Here is a 17,645-nt window from a genome sequence, read left to right on the forward strand (position 1 = left end):
CTAACTGGGTTCATAGAATCTCTTTTTGGTGATGATAATTGCCAGATAGGCAATATCATCTATTGAAAGCGAACACATTTTGGATCCCAAGACAATGGTACAATTACACTTAGTGTCACAAAAAAATGATGAGCACTACTGTTCTACGTAAGAATAGGACATTACACTTCACCAAGACGACAACAGCAATGGACATGATCTTCCTATAATTCTATCACGCTCTATACTGGAATAGGGCACAACCACCACTTAAAAACATGTCAAAAACAGTGTCATGATTATTTATTTTATTTCTGCAATTTTTATTTATTTATATTTATTTCATTTTTCTCTACTCTCTGCAGTCTGTTAATTTTTTTTCTCCTCCTTCTCTCTGTGTTTCTTTCATTTTACTCCTTGTTTTTTCAGTCCTCTTTACATTCTAGAGTCTGTACTGCATGGATACTATTGCTGTATACTGTGAATGGAAGGGAGGAGAAAATTCCCTCAGCGGTTGTGAAGACACTGGTGGCAGGCACCTGGGTAAGACCAGCGCCAGTCACCGCTCCTCCCAATGGGCCCGACATTATTAATCTCCATATGGGTTTTGTGGTCCAAACCAAAACCAGAACCATTTACATCCACAAACTTCATAGGGTGAACATTGGGGAGCAGGTTGCCCTGCATGGCGAGTGTCGCCTCAGCTGGGGCATAGCGAATGGTGCCTGTAGTGTACACCCTCTATCCACAACTTCCTGTGGCTGCAAGGGTTCCTGCCACATGATGCACAAGTGGAATGACCACATTGCCTGCCTGAAGCCTCTGTAGTGCTTCTAGCTCTTTGCATGCAGAAGGGAATTTTATAGGCCACCCGTCTGGGGAGATTTCTCTCAGGAAGAGGCAGAGAGTGGAGATGAAAGTGGGTCTGAGTTGACAGGACCCAAGTCCTGTGAAGATCCAGAGAATTGCGCTTTGCTGTGCCCAGCTCCCTCAGCCCGGCCTGGGGGTGTGAGAACAGAGTCTGGTATGGAAACATAGAGGGCAGAAGGGGCAGCAGCAAAGCAGGATGGAGAAGGGGAGAAGTGCTCACCTCCTGCAGGAGGCTTTGACATATTATAAGAAGATTCATTGAATGAGATCTCTTGATTAGCTGGGAAGTTCCAAATACTGCTGTCATTATCAAAGTTGATAGGCTCTGCCATTTCTATCTTGATTTTTAGCACAGATGAAGAACAGCTTACTGTTGGGGGAGGAGTGGTAGCGAGCAGTCTTGGAGTAGCCCCCAATGTGCCCTCTATTCCACTGGAGCTGGATCCCCCAGAGAGACGCCTCCTATGTCTACCACATGGTCCTAACCCTTTTCTCCTCCTCCTTTTCCTCCGCCGATGTCTGCCTATAACTCCAGTGACACAGATTCCCCTCTCTCAGTGTCTTTAACGCTATCAGAGCTCAGGGACTCAGGTTCACGCATATCCATCTCACTCTCTGTATAGTGGTCTACTTTAATGTGCATAGAGCTAAGTGCTCCCACAGCACCAATATTCCCTAATGCACTCAACCCTCCTTGATCCATCTCTTCTTCTGTCTTAAGCTTGCAGTCTTCACTTTCTTCACTGCAGGCATCGTTTGAGCTGTAGGCCTCTTCATCACAGTTCATCTCTGGGTCAAGATGAGACCCAGGCTGCTTACAGTCTGGATCTGGATCCTCACTTTGCTCTGAAAGATTCCCTTTCACATCTGACTTTGGATTATCATTATCCTCTGAATTATCCTTGGAGTCTGACGTCTCTGAAGATTTCCGATGCCTTTTCAGGCAAATGTGTCAGCTGCGCAATATCCATTGGAATGTCCTTGTATTCAAGAAAACTGAGAATGTAGTTGACACAGATGATATTGGCATTATTAGCATTGATTGAGATGGTAGCACAAGACTGGACCCACATATAGCCCCCGTTCTTCTGCATCCATCAGTAATACTTAGCCATCTGGACTTGTTGAACAAGGGCCAGTGTGTGACTGTGTCTGATGTCTTCCACATCTTCAGACATGGATGAAGTGATAGCATCATTTACCCATCAGATCCACAGCATTGAGATCTATGTAATCATTCTCACAGTATATAATATTGATGACCATGTTGACATGTGTTAGAAACATGTGACAGTCGATGCAAACTTCATTGATGGCTGGGGGAGGGAGCACATTAGCCACAACTACTAAACCCATTGTGTGTCCAGTACCAGGATGCCCATGAGACAAAGACATGCGGAGACACAGTCATCCAGTTAAGATGATCACCTTGTACCCCGAGGATTTGATATGCATGCCTCTCTTAGTCAGTGAAGACTGAATAAAGAAAGACTTTCCTAGAGAGTTTTATTGAGAGAGTATTCCAAGGCTGGAGGAATCCAACTTTTGAAATAATGAATTATATGCATGCTGTGGGCTGCATTAAATTGAAGCATTGTCGGTTTCATAAGGAGTGCACTGTGCTGTTTGTTCTGTCTGGCAGTGAGAAGGTTAATGGAGAGAACCTCAGTGGCATGAGTTGGGGTTAAGCATTCGTCTCTACGCCAGAGATATCTCCTCTCTAATCCAGTGGAATCAAACCTTTTTATTTTATCACAAGGCTCCCATTTTTAATTAAACATGCTCATTAGTTCTAATCAAAAGCTGCAAGATCAAAAGCTGGAGTGTCTGCTTCAGATCCAGCTGGTTCTAGGACCCAATTCTCAGCTTCACCAGAAAACGGGATCGCAGGAGCTTCACGGCTAGGACCCAGAGTCATGATTATTATACAATTAATTTATACAAGAACGTTACACTATACCACACCTACAATACATGATCATAATACAATTCCATTACACTCTATACACATATAGGACATATCTAACATGACCTAATTATTATACACTGATCAGTCAGAACATTAAAACCAATGGCAAGTGAATTAAATAACATGGATTATCTTGAATCAATGGCATCAGTCAAGGGGTGGGATATATAAGGAAGGTAATGTGTTGGAAGCAAGAAAAATGGGCAAGTGTAAGGATCTAAGCGACTTAGATAAGAGTCAAATTGTGATGGCTAGATGACTGGGTCAGAGCATCTCCAAAACGGCAGGTTTTGTGGGGAGTTCCTGGTATGCAGTGGTTAGTACCGACCAAAATTGGCCCAAGGAAGGACAAGCAGTGTACTGGCGACAGGGTCATGGGCATCCAACACTCATTGATGTGCAAGGGGAGTGAAGGCTAGCCTGTCTGGTCCAACCCACAGAAGAGCTACTGTAACACAAATTGCTGAAATAGTTAATGCTGGCTATGATAGAAAGGTGTCAGAACACACAGTGCATAGCAGCTTGTTGCATATAAGGCTGTGTAGCCGCAGAGCAGTCAGAGTGCCCATCCTGACCACTGTCCACCCCCAAAAGCGCCTACGATCGGCACGTGAGCACCAGAACTGGACTATGAAGCAGTGGAAGAAGGTGGCCTTGTCTGATAAATCAAGTTTTCATTTACATGATACGGACGGCCGGGTGCATGTGCGTCATTTATATGGGGAAGAGATGGCACCAGGATTCACTATAGGAAGAAGGCAAGCCAATGGAGGCAGTGTGATGCTCTGGGCAATGTTCAGCTTTATGCGGATGTTACTCTGACACGTACCACCTACCTAAACATTGTTGCAGACCAAGCACACCCCTCCCTTGCAACGGTATTCCCTGATGGTAGTGGCCTCTTTCAGCAGGATAATACACCCTGCAAAAATTCTTCAGGAATGGTTTGAGGAACATGATAGAGTTCAAGCTGTTGACTTGGCCTCCAAGATCTCCCAGATCTTAATCCGATCGAGCATCTGTGCGATGTGCTGAAAAAACAAGCCCGAGCCATGGAGGCCCCACATCGCAACTTGCAGGACTTAAAGGATTTGCTGCTAATGTCTTGGTGCCAGATACCACAAGACACCTTCAGATGTCTTGCAGAGTCCATGCCTCGATGCGTCAGAGCTGTTTTGCCGGCATGAGGGTGACCTACATAATATTAGGCAGGTGGAAAACAATTGGAGAAGTGGTGGTATACCTGCCCACTTCGACCACTGGATAAATAAATATGAAATACAAATTTTATTTCTTTATATACATACTGTATATAGGACACTACACCTACCCAATATGACTGATCACGGCACATTGATCCCAAAACCATACCACTCAACATTGCACCTATCCAACATGTCCTCTGGAATACAATTCTGTCTAAATTGTAAATCTTTATCATTGATTAGTTTCCATTGGTACTGCATACATGATATGTAGAGAGCACACAAGAGAGATCTTGAACCCAGAGTAATGAAGGTCTAGCAGGGAAAATGTTTGGAAAAGTTCTGTGTGTTAGAAAAAAAGGAAACTTGGGTGGCATATAGCCCTCACCTGTTTACATGGAAATATTAAAGATTTACACAAATCAGACTATTGCAGGAGTTCAATTCACAACTTTCCTGTTCTATTCACTATTGCCTGGATTATTACCAGTACTCCAAAACATACCCAAAAACTCATTTGGCACATTCTGGGTGAAATAAAGTGTCAGATTGCGTCTCATTGGAAGCAGGCAAAGCCACCCTCCTCAGCCTCTATTATTAGCTGAGCCTAGCACACCTACTGAATGTAACATTTCATTATTCGCATGGCCGAAAGCAGGTGCCCTAGGCAGCTTACCCACTTCCCAGCTCCTCTAAGACTGGAAGTATGGCATTGGGCTGTGACACTCATTATGTGCCCCAGCAACCCAGGCACCTTGGTGGCCACCTAGAGGTAGTTCTGGCCCTGATTATTCGCCACACAAGTTCTCAAATATATGGGCTGTCTGGACAGCGCATTTTGAGGACCCTTTTACTTCTTCCAATCAATCACATATCAATCCTACACACAAAAAATAGGCAATCAACTGGGTGATTCCAAATTCCCACCTGTCCTCCCGTTTCCTCTGTCACCTTTTCTCATGTGTCCGCTCAATCCTCCCCATGCCCTTTTCCCACCCCATCCACAACTCCTCCAACATTATAATTGATGATTTCTCGGTGTGTTAACAGAGAACACTATTTTAAGATCTGTATTTCTCTTGAACCATTTAAGCACTGTGTAGATCCTCCTATAACCTTGTGTTGAAGACATACTGAATATTATTGAATACATGCCCTCTCTAAGATGCTGTTGTATGTTGAGTGTTCCTCTACACACTCTTTTACCTTTCTGTACCATTGATCCATATCCATATCTTAATTTTGTTCTTAAGAAACTCAATACAAAAAGTTTACTAAAAAAAAAATTAAGAAAAATGATAGATACTGAGAATTGTGAATTGCATACAGCAAATGAATAAAGAGTAGTATAGTACTGAGCAGTAGGTCGCTAATTAAATACTAGGGACTTTTTTGTAACTGTCCAATATATGAATGTTGTTAGAGAATATTTCTATTGTCTACAAATGCATTACAAAAATATATTATAAAATATATTTATAAACATTCATACCTGTTGAAGTATCCTGCAGTCCAACATCAAATGCAAGTTTGTCAGTAAGGGATCTGGTTGTTGTCAAACACGTCAAGTACTGTAAATTAAGTTTAGAGAGTGAAGAGCGAATAAAAGCAACTTTTGGTCAAAAAAATATATATAAAATAAAATATATCAATAATATATATTTAATAAAACATATTGCTGAATCTAATAAATGTGAATTAAATAACTAATGTGGTTATACTTAACTAGATGCGTCCAACATGTCTGTTCTAACATTTAGCGAAAGCAAACAATTTCAAATTGCTATCTAAGAGGTTTGTCCCACATTATCTTACACTGGGGTTAAGGAAAGCCTGTGTTACTGGTTTGCTTGTCTCCTAGGTAATAAACTGCCCAACAGCAACATCTCTCTCTATATCTTTCTATCTATCTATCTATATATATCTCTATCAATCTTTCTATATCTCTATCTATATATACAGAGAGAGAGAGATAGAGTTCTAGAACCCACTACTATACTCTGAAAATTAACATTTGCATGAACAAATCTACTGTTGTCTGAAAAGCAATTATTCGTCTTGCGACTTACCATTCCACTAAATGAATGTCGAAGTAAAATTGCATGGCCATAGAGTAAGGTCCTGTGCCCGCCTCCTTGTGATGCCTGTAGTGTAATGGGCAAAAAAAAAAATTACCAATGTATAAATATATGGGGAGGGGAACTAAGTAAATTCAAAAGGCGACTTATCGAAAGAAAGAAAGATTTAATATGTACAATTATTACCACACCTCTGTGTAATTTATAAGGAAAGATCTAGAATATAAATATATCTCAAAATATTGTACATAAACTTTCTATAACCGGATAGTCTCTTGTCTTGTCTTGTCCCCCCCCTTCCCCCCTTTATCCATCTGTTTTTCTTGTTTGTTCTCTTTGCCGTCTTCGGCTTATGTATACTGGGTCATAAGATGTGTTGTTGTCTGTACCAATGTTTTTTCTTATTTTTATTTACTTGTTTGATTGTTTATCTAAGCAGTGTGTATTGTTCAATATAACTGATCTGCTGTATGTACTCTGCAACCACTGCTATGTTTGTAATATGCTTTTCTAAAAAATTCAATAAAAACCTTTTGAGTTAAAAAAAAAAAAGAAAAGAAAAAATTGTACATAAGATTTAAATGTCAAATAATAAACCACAAAAACCCAACAACTCAAAAGAAATTCTAAAACCAACAAACTACTTCAATGACAAACTACTGCACATTCTATCAACAATGTGCAATGCTCTCAAATCCAATAAAACATGCTGCAGACCAGGGACAGCTAGGCTACATATCAGGCAAGTCTAAACAAAACAAAAGAAAAACAAGGAAGGTAGAAAACTAAACAACTGTAATACGTTTAAGACAATTTTACTAATTAGTATTCTAAAAACTATAAGCTATATTTTGTCTATGATCGTATTTTAATCTATGGTCTGAAATGCTTAATATGTAGCCAGAGTGGATGCATTCTGGGTAAAGGGTGGTATGTATAGAAAAAGTTTGATGGTTATCCTTACCTTCCTGGTAAACTTCTTGGGAGCATTTAAAAAAGATATATATAGTAAACAAAAAGCCACAAGGACTGTATCAATTACTGAACTAGCAAAATATCAAAATCAGCTTTCAGAAGTAAATCCTTTTTTTTGTACAACAATGTCATTGCAAAGTCATAAATGTGGTCATATCATGTCCAGTTAAACATGAGCTATGCAAGTTCATGTACAACATAATTGATACAGTGTGTAGCTTAGTGCATTATTCTGATTGAATATCATACGATTATGGTATGTGTTTAAACCCCCTTACAAAAAAAAAAAATGTAATATTTTATTATTAACATTACTGTTAATATTAAGACGATTGTTTTTACCAATACTGAAAATTGATTGCAATATATTTTCATCTATTTTTATAGGAGAGCATCCTATAAATGCTAAATAGTCAGTTGACATGAAAAGCTGTAAGAATTCAAGCTCTTAAAAAGATAAATCAATACAAGAATAGTTTATATAGATGTTCAGTGAACATTACTTTATCAAGCATTTAAATAGTTTGCAAGGCGGTTTAACTAAATGGCTTTTTAATTCAAACACAGATAAAACAAACCTCACTGTGTATTTATATTTTCTGTACATCATATACCACCTTCTTTTTGGAAATGTCTCTCTTTAGAGAAAGTCTACTTACAACACATAACATCATAAGTAATGACATCTGTGAGTGGGACAAAATTAAGAGGGGGCACACCCAGAGGAGGGAGCACACCCAGAGGAGGGGCCCCTCCGGACTAGCATGAATGGATGGGGCCAGATTGTTGCATTAATGACACAGCAGTGTAATTTGTGCGTGGACCAGCCCATTCCTCATTCCATTACTCTCCACATGTTGCCTATTCTCATATAGAGGCAGCCATTGCCACCAAGAGAAATTTTGGGCTGCAGTACAGCAATTCTGTACATCATTGTACAGGGCAATGCTGTCCAGCTAGTTTGGTAAGGTGGGACAGATTTTTTTCTTACCCTTTATCGAAACAAAATATTAATATATAGCATTAAGTGCTTCACAGGTACATAATACAAATTTGAAACTAAGACTCCTGATGCAAGAGATTTGTTTAAAGTTTCGGTACAACCAATTTCACTGGCATGCCAAAGTGAGTTCAGGAGCTTTTACAATTGTACATTGTATTAAAGTGTATTTTAGTTCAGCAACTGGAAATAATTTTTTGACAATGCTCCAATCTGTGGTAAAGCCTTTATTTTTTAAGGCAACATAAAAGCAGGGACACCCTCCAAATAAGACATGCAGCCATGTAATCTTTCTCTTTAGACACTGCAAGCTTCAGTACTCCTGGGAGCAGGGCCGGAGCTCTTCTCTATCACCAGCACAGTCTGGATTTTGTTCAGGGCGCCTCCCTGGACAATTGTGACCTCCTCCAAGCAGTCTGTTCAGCTCCTTATCAATACACGCCAGCTGATGATGCCAGGCTACAACCCGCCGCGGATTGTAGCCTGGCATCATCAGCTGGAACACAGCACGGATTATCCGCGTCATGTTGGTAATCTGTGCTGTGTTCCTTGCCAACTTCAGGATCTCAGCTGTCAGGTAATCCATCACTGCGGCCAAGTACACTGGAGCTCCGGTGTTGACATGATCAGCAAAATTACTTTTCTGGAGCAAGCAGTTACACAGCTAATTGGGAATTGGAGACTGACTGTCGATTGGGTCTTCAACTTGGACCCAGTTCTCCCTATGGTCTTTCCTCTGCCTGACATCGTACACCTCTGATTACTAGCTTTTAAACAACACAATAATTGTGATTTGAGGAAACACTGCTATTTATAGCAAGCTATGGTGCTTATGCATTGGTGGGGGATCATAAGAGTGCTTTATAACCAAACAGATTTACTAATATCAAAGAAGAGTCATGATTAGTTATCCAGCAAGGCAAGACCTCAAGTGATAAATTTCACCTGGGACATATCCCCCTGCAAATAAAAATGTTTTCTCATTAATTTCCCTAGTGAATTGGGAACAAACAAATATTTTATTTATGTTACACATTTATTTTTTTCCCTCTCATTTACTCAACTCAGACCAGTTTACTTCAGTAGTCAAAGAACTTGTTTAAACTGTACTAGAGCATGTGTCTCAGGCAAAATATTGGGCTGTGCGTGAAACTTTTTTTTCACTACTTTATGAACAAAATGTCTCGGCATTCATGTTGCAACAATAATCAAACATTGTAGACAGCTATCCAGCAGTAAATATGAGAACAATTTGCATCAAAATGCTGTAAAGCAAGACAGATTTTCAGAAATAAAGGGAGAAAACAATGGCTTAATACACAGTGCTTTCATAAGGTTCAACAAAATCAAACATTAAAGGGCAACAAAAACAGAAATAAGAACAGTGCTATCTTAAAAAGCACATCTGGCCCATTTTATTATTCTTGTAATTTCTACTAGAAATAGGGGTACTTGCTCATGTTATTAGGAAACGCAGTCACTCGATACAAGACGTGAATTATTTTCTGCACAGTGTTGCGGATATAGTGGCGCTATATAAATAAATGAAAAAAAATTATATTCCCTTTTTCTCTAGTACTGGAATACTTTGTGTGTGCATGTTTTTCTGTTTAGCTCACAATTAATTCACAAGATCAAGGCTTGCCCCATTTGGCTCTCAATAGCCCGGCCTATATTTTTTACATTAAATCAAAATTATCTTTAATCTGCTCAAAACTTGTGTTCCTTAATCTTCTAGTCTGACAATCAATGTAGTCACCTTACACAATGATAAATTAAACATATCAGTCACAGACCTTCATAACAGCAGGGTGTGGGGTAAAGGACAGATCCTTTCATGCGTACTGTGCTGGCATTTACACCTACCAAGCCATGATGACGGATACTTTATATAAAAGATTTAACACTTTGCTGTCAAACAAGAATCCATTAACAAGTCTATTTTGCAACTGCGGGTAAGCATAGAAACTTTATTGCAGAGAAGGACAAGGCTATAGACCTGCTACAGTATAACTAGCAATCACATTTCAGCTAATCTTAATTTATATAGCTGGTTTTAGTGTCTATCTTTGTAAACTAATAAAAAATATTGGGCTGCTTGTAACAGGACCAATCAGTGTTCTAAAAGATCTGGTGAATCATGAATATGCTATATACATTTTGCACATGTACACTGTCATAACCTCACAATAGACTCATGAAGGCATGGTTTATAAATAGGAGATAACAGATATTATTCAAATAAGGCAATATGCTTTTATTTGAATTATTATCAGGCTTCAGCTCATTTGCAGATGATGTCCGTGAATCTTCCTGGAATTTGAGAGAGTCTCACAAAAGTAAACAGCAGATCAGATTTCTCTCACCCACTACCATTAGATGGTTTCTGGCAGTGTGATCGGTGGACTATGCTGAACATTTACCAGAGTGCTGGGAGTTCCAGTCATTGATTGATTAGTAGATAGTCACGGCCATTCACCAGAGTGCTCAGAGCCATCTACTGGGTATTACTGCTTTCCAGCACTTAGGCTGGGTACACACTAGACTTTTTTCACCCAATGATCGGGCTGATGATACGATAAACGACTGTTAGGTCCGACAACGCATTAGTGTGTGTGCGTTCCAATGATCATGTTTTATTATTTCAAAGCACATCATATAGTTTGATTTGATTTGATTAACGGACTAAAAATCTCGATAAATGACGGAACGTTGTGCCAATTCTGCAGTGTGTACGTCATATTCACGACCATCTGTACGACAATATGCCAATAGTTCCTATATTAGAGACACCTTTCTGGGCGCCTATATTTAAATGTATGATGTTCTCTATTACGTCTCCCACGTGGTGCGCTATCTAAATGTGAAGCACATGGAAATGGTGATCTTTTAATGGTAAATCAATAATAAACCTTTATCACATGCTCCATATGCCATCTATGTGTTCCTGTATGCAAGTGCATACAACATGAATTTTTAACACACGTGAATATACATATATTCTCAATTATAAAGTCAGATTTATTTACTCATGTGACGTGTCCATTTCTTCAATTTTGTATTATCTACCTGTAATATTGTCTACAAAGCAATGAATGGTGATGGTATTTCCAGTTTGTGGATGTATGTACGTGGGCATCGTGCACGCTGAGGTACAGCCCTTTATTGATATTAATGTGAGTGTATATGGAGTCATGATACTTTGAGCCGATGGTTACGACAGCTGAAAATCACAGATCTGATGTAAAATCGTGTAAAACATCCAAAGTGTGTATGCACGAGTCGGCATGCTGATCGGGACTTTCAGTCATTGGTAAAATCATTACTGATATTGCATCAGGAGATATTTTCTGTAGTGTGTACCCAGCATTACTCTCTGTCGCACTGGGAGACAATGCAGGATTTTAGAAACAATGTGTAAACTAGTGGACTTAAAATCAAGAGTTAGGGGTGAAATCATACTCTAACTGTAGCTTCTATGTGCAATATAACAGTAACTTCCACCATAAAAGGAATTCAAGGAACAGATTTCTTTGATCAAAGCCTAAAAATGAATTGCATATTTCATGCATGAAATTTAATGTATAACAAATACAATTGTGATCGATTGCCTTTTGAAAACGTTAAAAGCACTGGAATCATGTGATTATATTATATCATGTGGCATATTCCTGCCTTGACTGCATCACTCATAATTTGGAAAGAATTGTCGGTCCAACAACAAACTGAAAATTCTATTAACATAAACCATTTCTACCCAGTGTACAACGGTTCTTCCCACTTATCTTTAGTTTTCGTCACTTTATTTTTCACTTCGAAACTAAAAAGGGAAAAAATATTTTGGACAACATTGGTCTTGTCATGTTTGCCACAATATAGCCCAATATTGCACCATAACTACTTCAATACTTGCCACTCAAGCCTCTCAATGTTGCTGTCCAACAGTCGATGGCCTATGTAGGAAACAACTTTAGCACTAAAACTGGTCACAAAATAAGGTTGCATCACCAAGAGATATCTGATTGGGTATAGGAAGTACAAACTTATTTCTAGATCAATAACAGCCTAAGATTACGTCCTGTCAGCATTAGCACCCAGCTTCTTTCCCTGGAGAGCAGCGCTTGCCATTTGATGAGCTCATCTCACCAGGTGATCATGCATTTTCCAGATATAAATATTAGTAGGTGATGTTTAGTTCCAATGTTATTATCAATACAGATTTTCAAGTAATATTGCATCTAGTTTACATTTTTCCAGTGAAAAAGCCCCAAGTAACGTGAAATGTGAACAACTGTAAAACATTACTTAATAAATTGATAGCTTGTGAATTGGATATTGCAAAGATATAAATGCTAGTAAGCAGCAGCCCCCTGAATTAATGAGTTAGTTTAGATAATTAGCCTTTGAACCTCATTAATAGTTTCATAAATTACTGTAAGTGGTCTGTAAGGAACAGTTTAGTAAATTAATCTGTCAGGGGTAATGTTATCATCAGACATTATCATATATTATTATCTCTTCTGAAATACAAGGGTCAGCAATGTATTAAATTGCCCATAAAAATATTAGAAAAATAAATGACTAAAAAAATAGAGACAAATGACATATTGTACATACATAGCTAAGAAGGATTGTGTCCTTTTAGTGTGAGATTGACCACAGGAGTAAGGGAGTTAATAGAACTCAATCCTGCCAACACAATAGAGATCTCAGCTGTGCATACTCAGCAGGATTGTCTCATCTCAGCACTAGCACACTCAAATGAGCAAATGTCCACACGGCAGACTCTCCCAAGGGTATTTTTTCTGCCACTGGATCTGCAACACACCAATTACAGGCGCAGATAAAAAGGGCTGCATCACCACTTTCATTGTGACAGCTCAGCTAAAGCAAACACCATGGGAAACATTTCCAAACACAAAGATGCACAAAACAGCATCTCGAATATAGTGTCTAATTTCATGTATTATGTAGGAATGATGCTTCTCTCGTTGAGGCCAAATGTACTAATTTGGTGGAGTTTTTTAAAAATCACTGCCCTTCCTGATTATACATATGACTCGTTTTGTTTTTGAGTACTAGCCCTCTTAACATTCATGTTTTCAGTATGTAAAAATTATGACATTCCAACATGCCAAATTATGTCACACATACAGGATGTAATCCTGCTTACAGCATGAAGGTGTAGATTACAATAGAGGCTTGCAGGAGATCAAGTGAAGTATTGGACTCAAGGGAAGAGATCACATTTATTAATATAAAGTATAAATGGCTTTAACACAATGATAGGCAACCTGATACACTTAAGGGAATGTCTGGCTGGCCCTCTAACCTTTTAAAATGCCCCACATTAACCTTAATCTTCGTAATAAGTTAAAACAATACATTTAATCAAACAAAGAGACACCTCTCTGTATTCACGTATCAGCAGGCATTTTAAACAAGTGTTACAAGCCATAATAAGCAGTTCTGACAATAAAGCAGGAAGGCGCTGGGGCCCACATGGAGCCCTGGGTCAACTGTTGCCCATCACTGCTTTAATATCTGTCACAATACTATAATATCACAGAAGCAAAAGAATTGTTCTATACAATATCTACTTTGAGACCATAAAATTAATTTATGAATGTGCAATATACTGAGAGCAGATATTTTCTATTTTCAATTGTTCACTTAGTGCATTCATAGATGCATGTCTACTTTCCATTTACAGGAAATTTAATTTGCGCCTACTTTTGCAAGCTTGGCAGAGTGACTGAAAAATGTGCATGGTGGACAGAGTTAGCATTGCTACTACCAATTTAGAATCACCCCCTTTATTGATACAAACTTTTTTTTCCATAAAATACTTAAGAAATTATGTGATAATGTAAAAATGCCTAAGATAAAGTATGCTAAACAAAATACATACACAAAAGACATTTGATTGTAAATGTTTGAACAATGACAATAGATTGTATAAATATTTACAAATATATAAAATTCTAAAATTGAACACATGTAATACCGTGCATCTCTCTTGCTACAGATATTCCTTGAGGTGGGATGAGATTAATGGGTAGAATAAATAATTCAGCCATGTCTTTGGAAATAGGAAAATGTTTAAAATGTCCTCTGTTATTCAAGAAAGACAAGATACCCCTCTTTTGAGGGAGTAAAATCTTCTTTTAAACATTTCTGTGAGTTGCTTTAAAAGTGTCTATTTCAACTTTAGCTTTTATTGCTACTCATAGTCACCCACTTAAGCAATAATTTTGCCAAAATATAAATTATTTTAAAGCTTTAGGGCCAGAACTCACAATGAGAATGCAACGTAAACACTCACTTTTACTAGCAGAAAATTAAATTAACTGCTTAAAAATGATACAAATAACAGCCGTGAAAAACTGTGGGCTATCAAAATAATTGCTACATAATAAATCATTCCATAATTAAACATAAGAAAATGATCTCATGAATTGGTAGAGTAATATGTAATATGTAACCACAAAAGGATGCCTGAGACCCCTGTAGTTTTGGTATCACACACTCCATCCGAGCCTGCAACTGCTGCTTCTGAAGGCATCACAACCTGGAGAAGATTTAAAGCAGTGTAGGAGATAATTGCAGCGGTAAAATTACAGATGCTGCTTACCCAATCAACCACATCGACATCCTTCCACTGTGGTTTGGTTTCGGTGTCAGTATAGGTGTGAGAATGCCTTTTTATTTGCTAAATAGTCGAGGAGAGTTCATTCACAAGAACAAATATCCTTACATACTCTTTTTACAAACCAGTTGCAATCCCAACAACTAGATAAACTAGATAGACTACAGTGTAATTTGTAGATGTGTAAATGGTACATATATCATCCCCATTTATAAATAATGTTATTTTATCAGTGCAGTCAGGTTTTGGGGGGAGAATTGCAAATTACTTATTCATTGTACATTTTAGTTTTGATGTTTGTTGGAGTCAAATAATATGCTCTGTATTCTAAGTGGTAATTATGAACTTAGTTAGGGGTTTAATTATGACCCCAGTGTGGTAGCCATTGTCAGGTGAAGGTTCTAAATAAAATATAAAACGTCAGGTTCCCAAATAAAATATTACATTGACAAACAGAAAAGTACAGGACTTCCCCTCGATAAAAACATTTTGTCAATTAGTCCAGGGGGAGATAATTAGGTTCAGCAGACATTCTGTCAGGATTTAAGATATGCAGATTACAGCCATGCATTGCCTTGATCCAGCATGCCATTTCTTAAACTGGGTACACACTACACTGTTTTCATCCAATAATCGGCTCAAACAGCCGACATACGACCGCTCGTTCAAAAGTCGGGTCAGTGTGTGCAGTGACACGATTGTCGAAAGTCTGCCCAAATGGATGATTATCGTCTCATTTGGCTGGCCGTACCGTTTAATATTTTCGTTCCAATCTCGTTTCCGCTGTGTAGTGTGTATAAACTTCCGACCGATCCACAGCAGTGAGTACAAAATTACAGTCATTGCTCACGACAACATGGCTGTAAAAAGTCGCTAAAGGGACGTCTGCTGTTCCCTTTATCGTCCTAAACAAGGCTAGTGTGTATGCAGTCCATGGACCGAGCGATCGGACCATCGATCGCATGTAAAATCGCTCAGCATAAAAAGTTGGTCGCAATTTCTGTAGTGCGTACCCAGCTTTACTTAGAGTAGACCTCCTTTCAATAGGTATTAAAAAAACAAAGTAACCATAAGGTGTAAGGTGTAAATGAGGGAAAGCTATATGCTAGGAGAACCTTGTAGGCAAATGCACAAGATGAAGGCTATCTACACAGGTATGTAGAAATATTAACTTAAAAGAACATGCCTAGTGAATTGAAGGGGGAGTTATCATCATCACCATGTCCCTGGGATATGTCTGAGAAAAGTTAAGAAAGGTTGAACCTTTTGGAATATTTTTGAGCAAACTATAGTTGACATTCAGGGGACATTTCCTCCTCCTCCTCATCATTTATTTATATAGCGCCAACATATTCCGTAGCGCTTTACAATTTCCTCCACCTCATTTGTATATACCGAATGCCGTACCATTTCAGTTCTTGCTTAAAAAGCCTGTGTGTGAAGGGACAAAGGGTCAGCTCTTAAAGTCGCAATCTAATTAAAGAGCTGTCCATCTCTTCTGCCTGCCCCAGGCAAACAGATTATTACACGTAAATTTATTCTCTGTAATTTCATCCCATTTGATTTTAGAAGTGTTATGCATTTATTATTTGTATGTCAAATTGTTATCTATTTGTCTATATATTCCAATGCCCTGCACCATTGTATATTCAATCTAAAATTTAATAAGCTTTTGTCCTTGATACTCTAACGAATCCATTAGCCATTAAGAAGAGTATTGTGTGACCATGTTAACACTTTGCATTTAACTAACAAGCCTAGTGTGTGCTAGTGTGTACAATTGTGTCTGGAGGTGTTAACCCTTTGATTGTTGGCTTGTGCATTTCTAACCTGTGTGTAATTAGGAGCGCTGTGTGCCAATGCGGGACAGTATATTGGGGTCCTATTGCACTTATTCAATAGGTGGTGGAAGAACCTAGGTGTGTGTGAGCACTGTTTGGGGGTGACTCCGTAGATCTATAACCTGTGCGATAGGTGAGAGAAAGATTGAGCACTGGAATCGTATGTAACCCCATACAGTAAACACCCAAAGTCAGGATTGCTGGGAGCACATTCATGACAGCCATCAATATGTACTGCTGCAAATAATGAAGTACTGCTGCAATTTACTATGACGGGACTCCCTCCCCAACGAAGACTTTTTTCCTTGTATCGGCAGCCTAACACAGCTGGCAAATGGAGAAAATGTAGGAGTTATCCAGAAAAGTCAGAGGCGCTTCCACTGGATCCCATTGAAAAAGACCAATAACGCCATCTAAGGTTTTCACAGATTAATTACCTAATGCTGCTGTCCCCATATAGGTCTATGGGGACAGTGACAGTAATTAGGTTATGAAATCTCTGATTTCTCCAACGTTAACCCTTTGTGAGTAAGACGAAGTCACGAAAGATTCTTTTGCCGGTGTTTACGTTTTCATTTTTTTTCTGTTTCCCTTTATGCCAAGGGCTCCCCACTCTGCTGGTTTCCCTATTAATAGTAGTAACCAGCTTAGAGCTGATTTTCACTATAGCTGGAAATCGTTGTTCCTAGTTTTGATGGGAAGCTGTCCAGAGTGTCTCGTGCTGGGGATAGTTAGGGAATTTAAAGGGAAGCTACACTGTCCTTGCTATTTATTTTATTACCAGAACTACTTCTACTCATTTCAAGAGCCCATTTATTTCAATAGGGTGACTTTCTACATGTAGCTCACACACTGGAAACCTCAATGCAATGAATTATGCACGCATAAAACTGCTGACTTACATTCTGAAATTACCGGGAGGTTCCTGAATTTCGGGCAGTCCTCCCGTACAAGTGGGCATCCTGCAGGATGTTGGTGGTGACGGGGCTTAATTAAGTGATTTGCATCATCAAGCCCATTCCCCCTCCCCTCAATATGCAATTCCATGAATGTCGGTATTTCATAGCAGGGGGCATGGA

At 38.8% G+C, this 17,645-nt stretch overlaps 1 protein-coding gene and 1 pseudogene across 1 annotated transcript in view; both read right to left on the reverse strand.

The window, feature by feature from the left end:
- RYR3 (ryanodine receptor 3) overlaps positions 1–17,645 on the reverse strand; it is a 467,844-nt gene that overhangs the window by 294,768 nt on the left and 155,431 nt on the right. The window contains exons 5-6 of the mRNA XM_075193561.1: positions 6,093–6,167; positions 5,516–5,594 (exon numbers count right to left, since the gene is read on the reverse strand). Of these exons, the coding sequence (XP_075049662.1) occupies positions 5,516–5,594; positions 6,093–6,167 (154 nt within the window). The remainder of the gene's footprint in view (positions 1–5,515; positions 5,595–6,092; positions 6,168–17,645) is intronic.
- LOC142108924 (neuronal PAS domain-containing protein 3-like) lies at positions 405–5,256 on the reverse strand (annotated as a pseudogene).

The sequence above is a fragment of the Mixophyes fleayi genome, chromosome 12, assembly GCF_038048845.1.
Source record: "Mixophyes fleayi isolate aMixFle1 chromosome 12, aMixFle1.hap1, whole genome shotgun sequence".
In the NCBI taxonomy this organism is placed as follows: Eukaryota; Metazoa; Chordata; class Amphibia; order Anura; family Limnodynastidae; genus Mixophyes; species Mixophyes fleayi.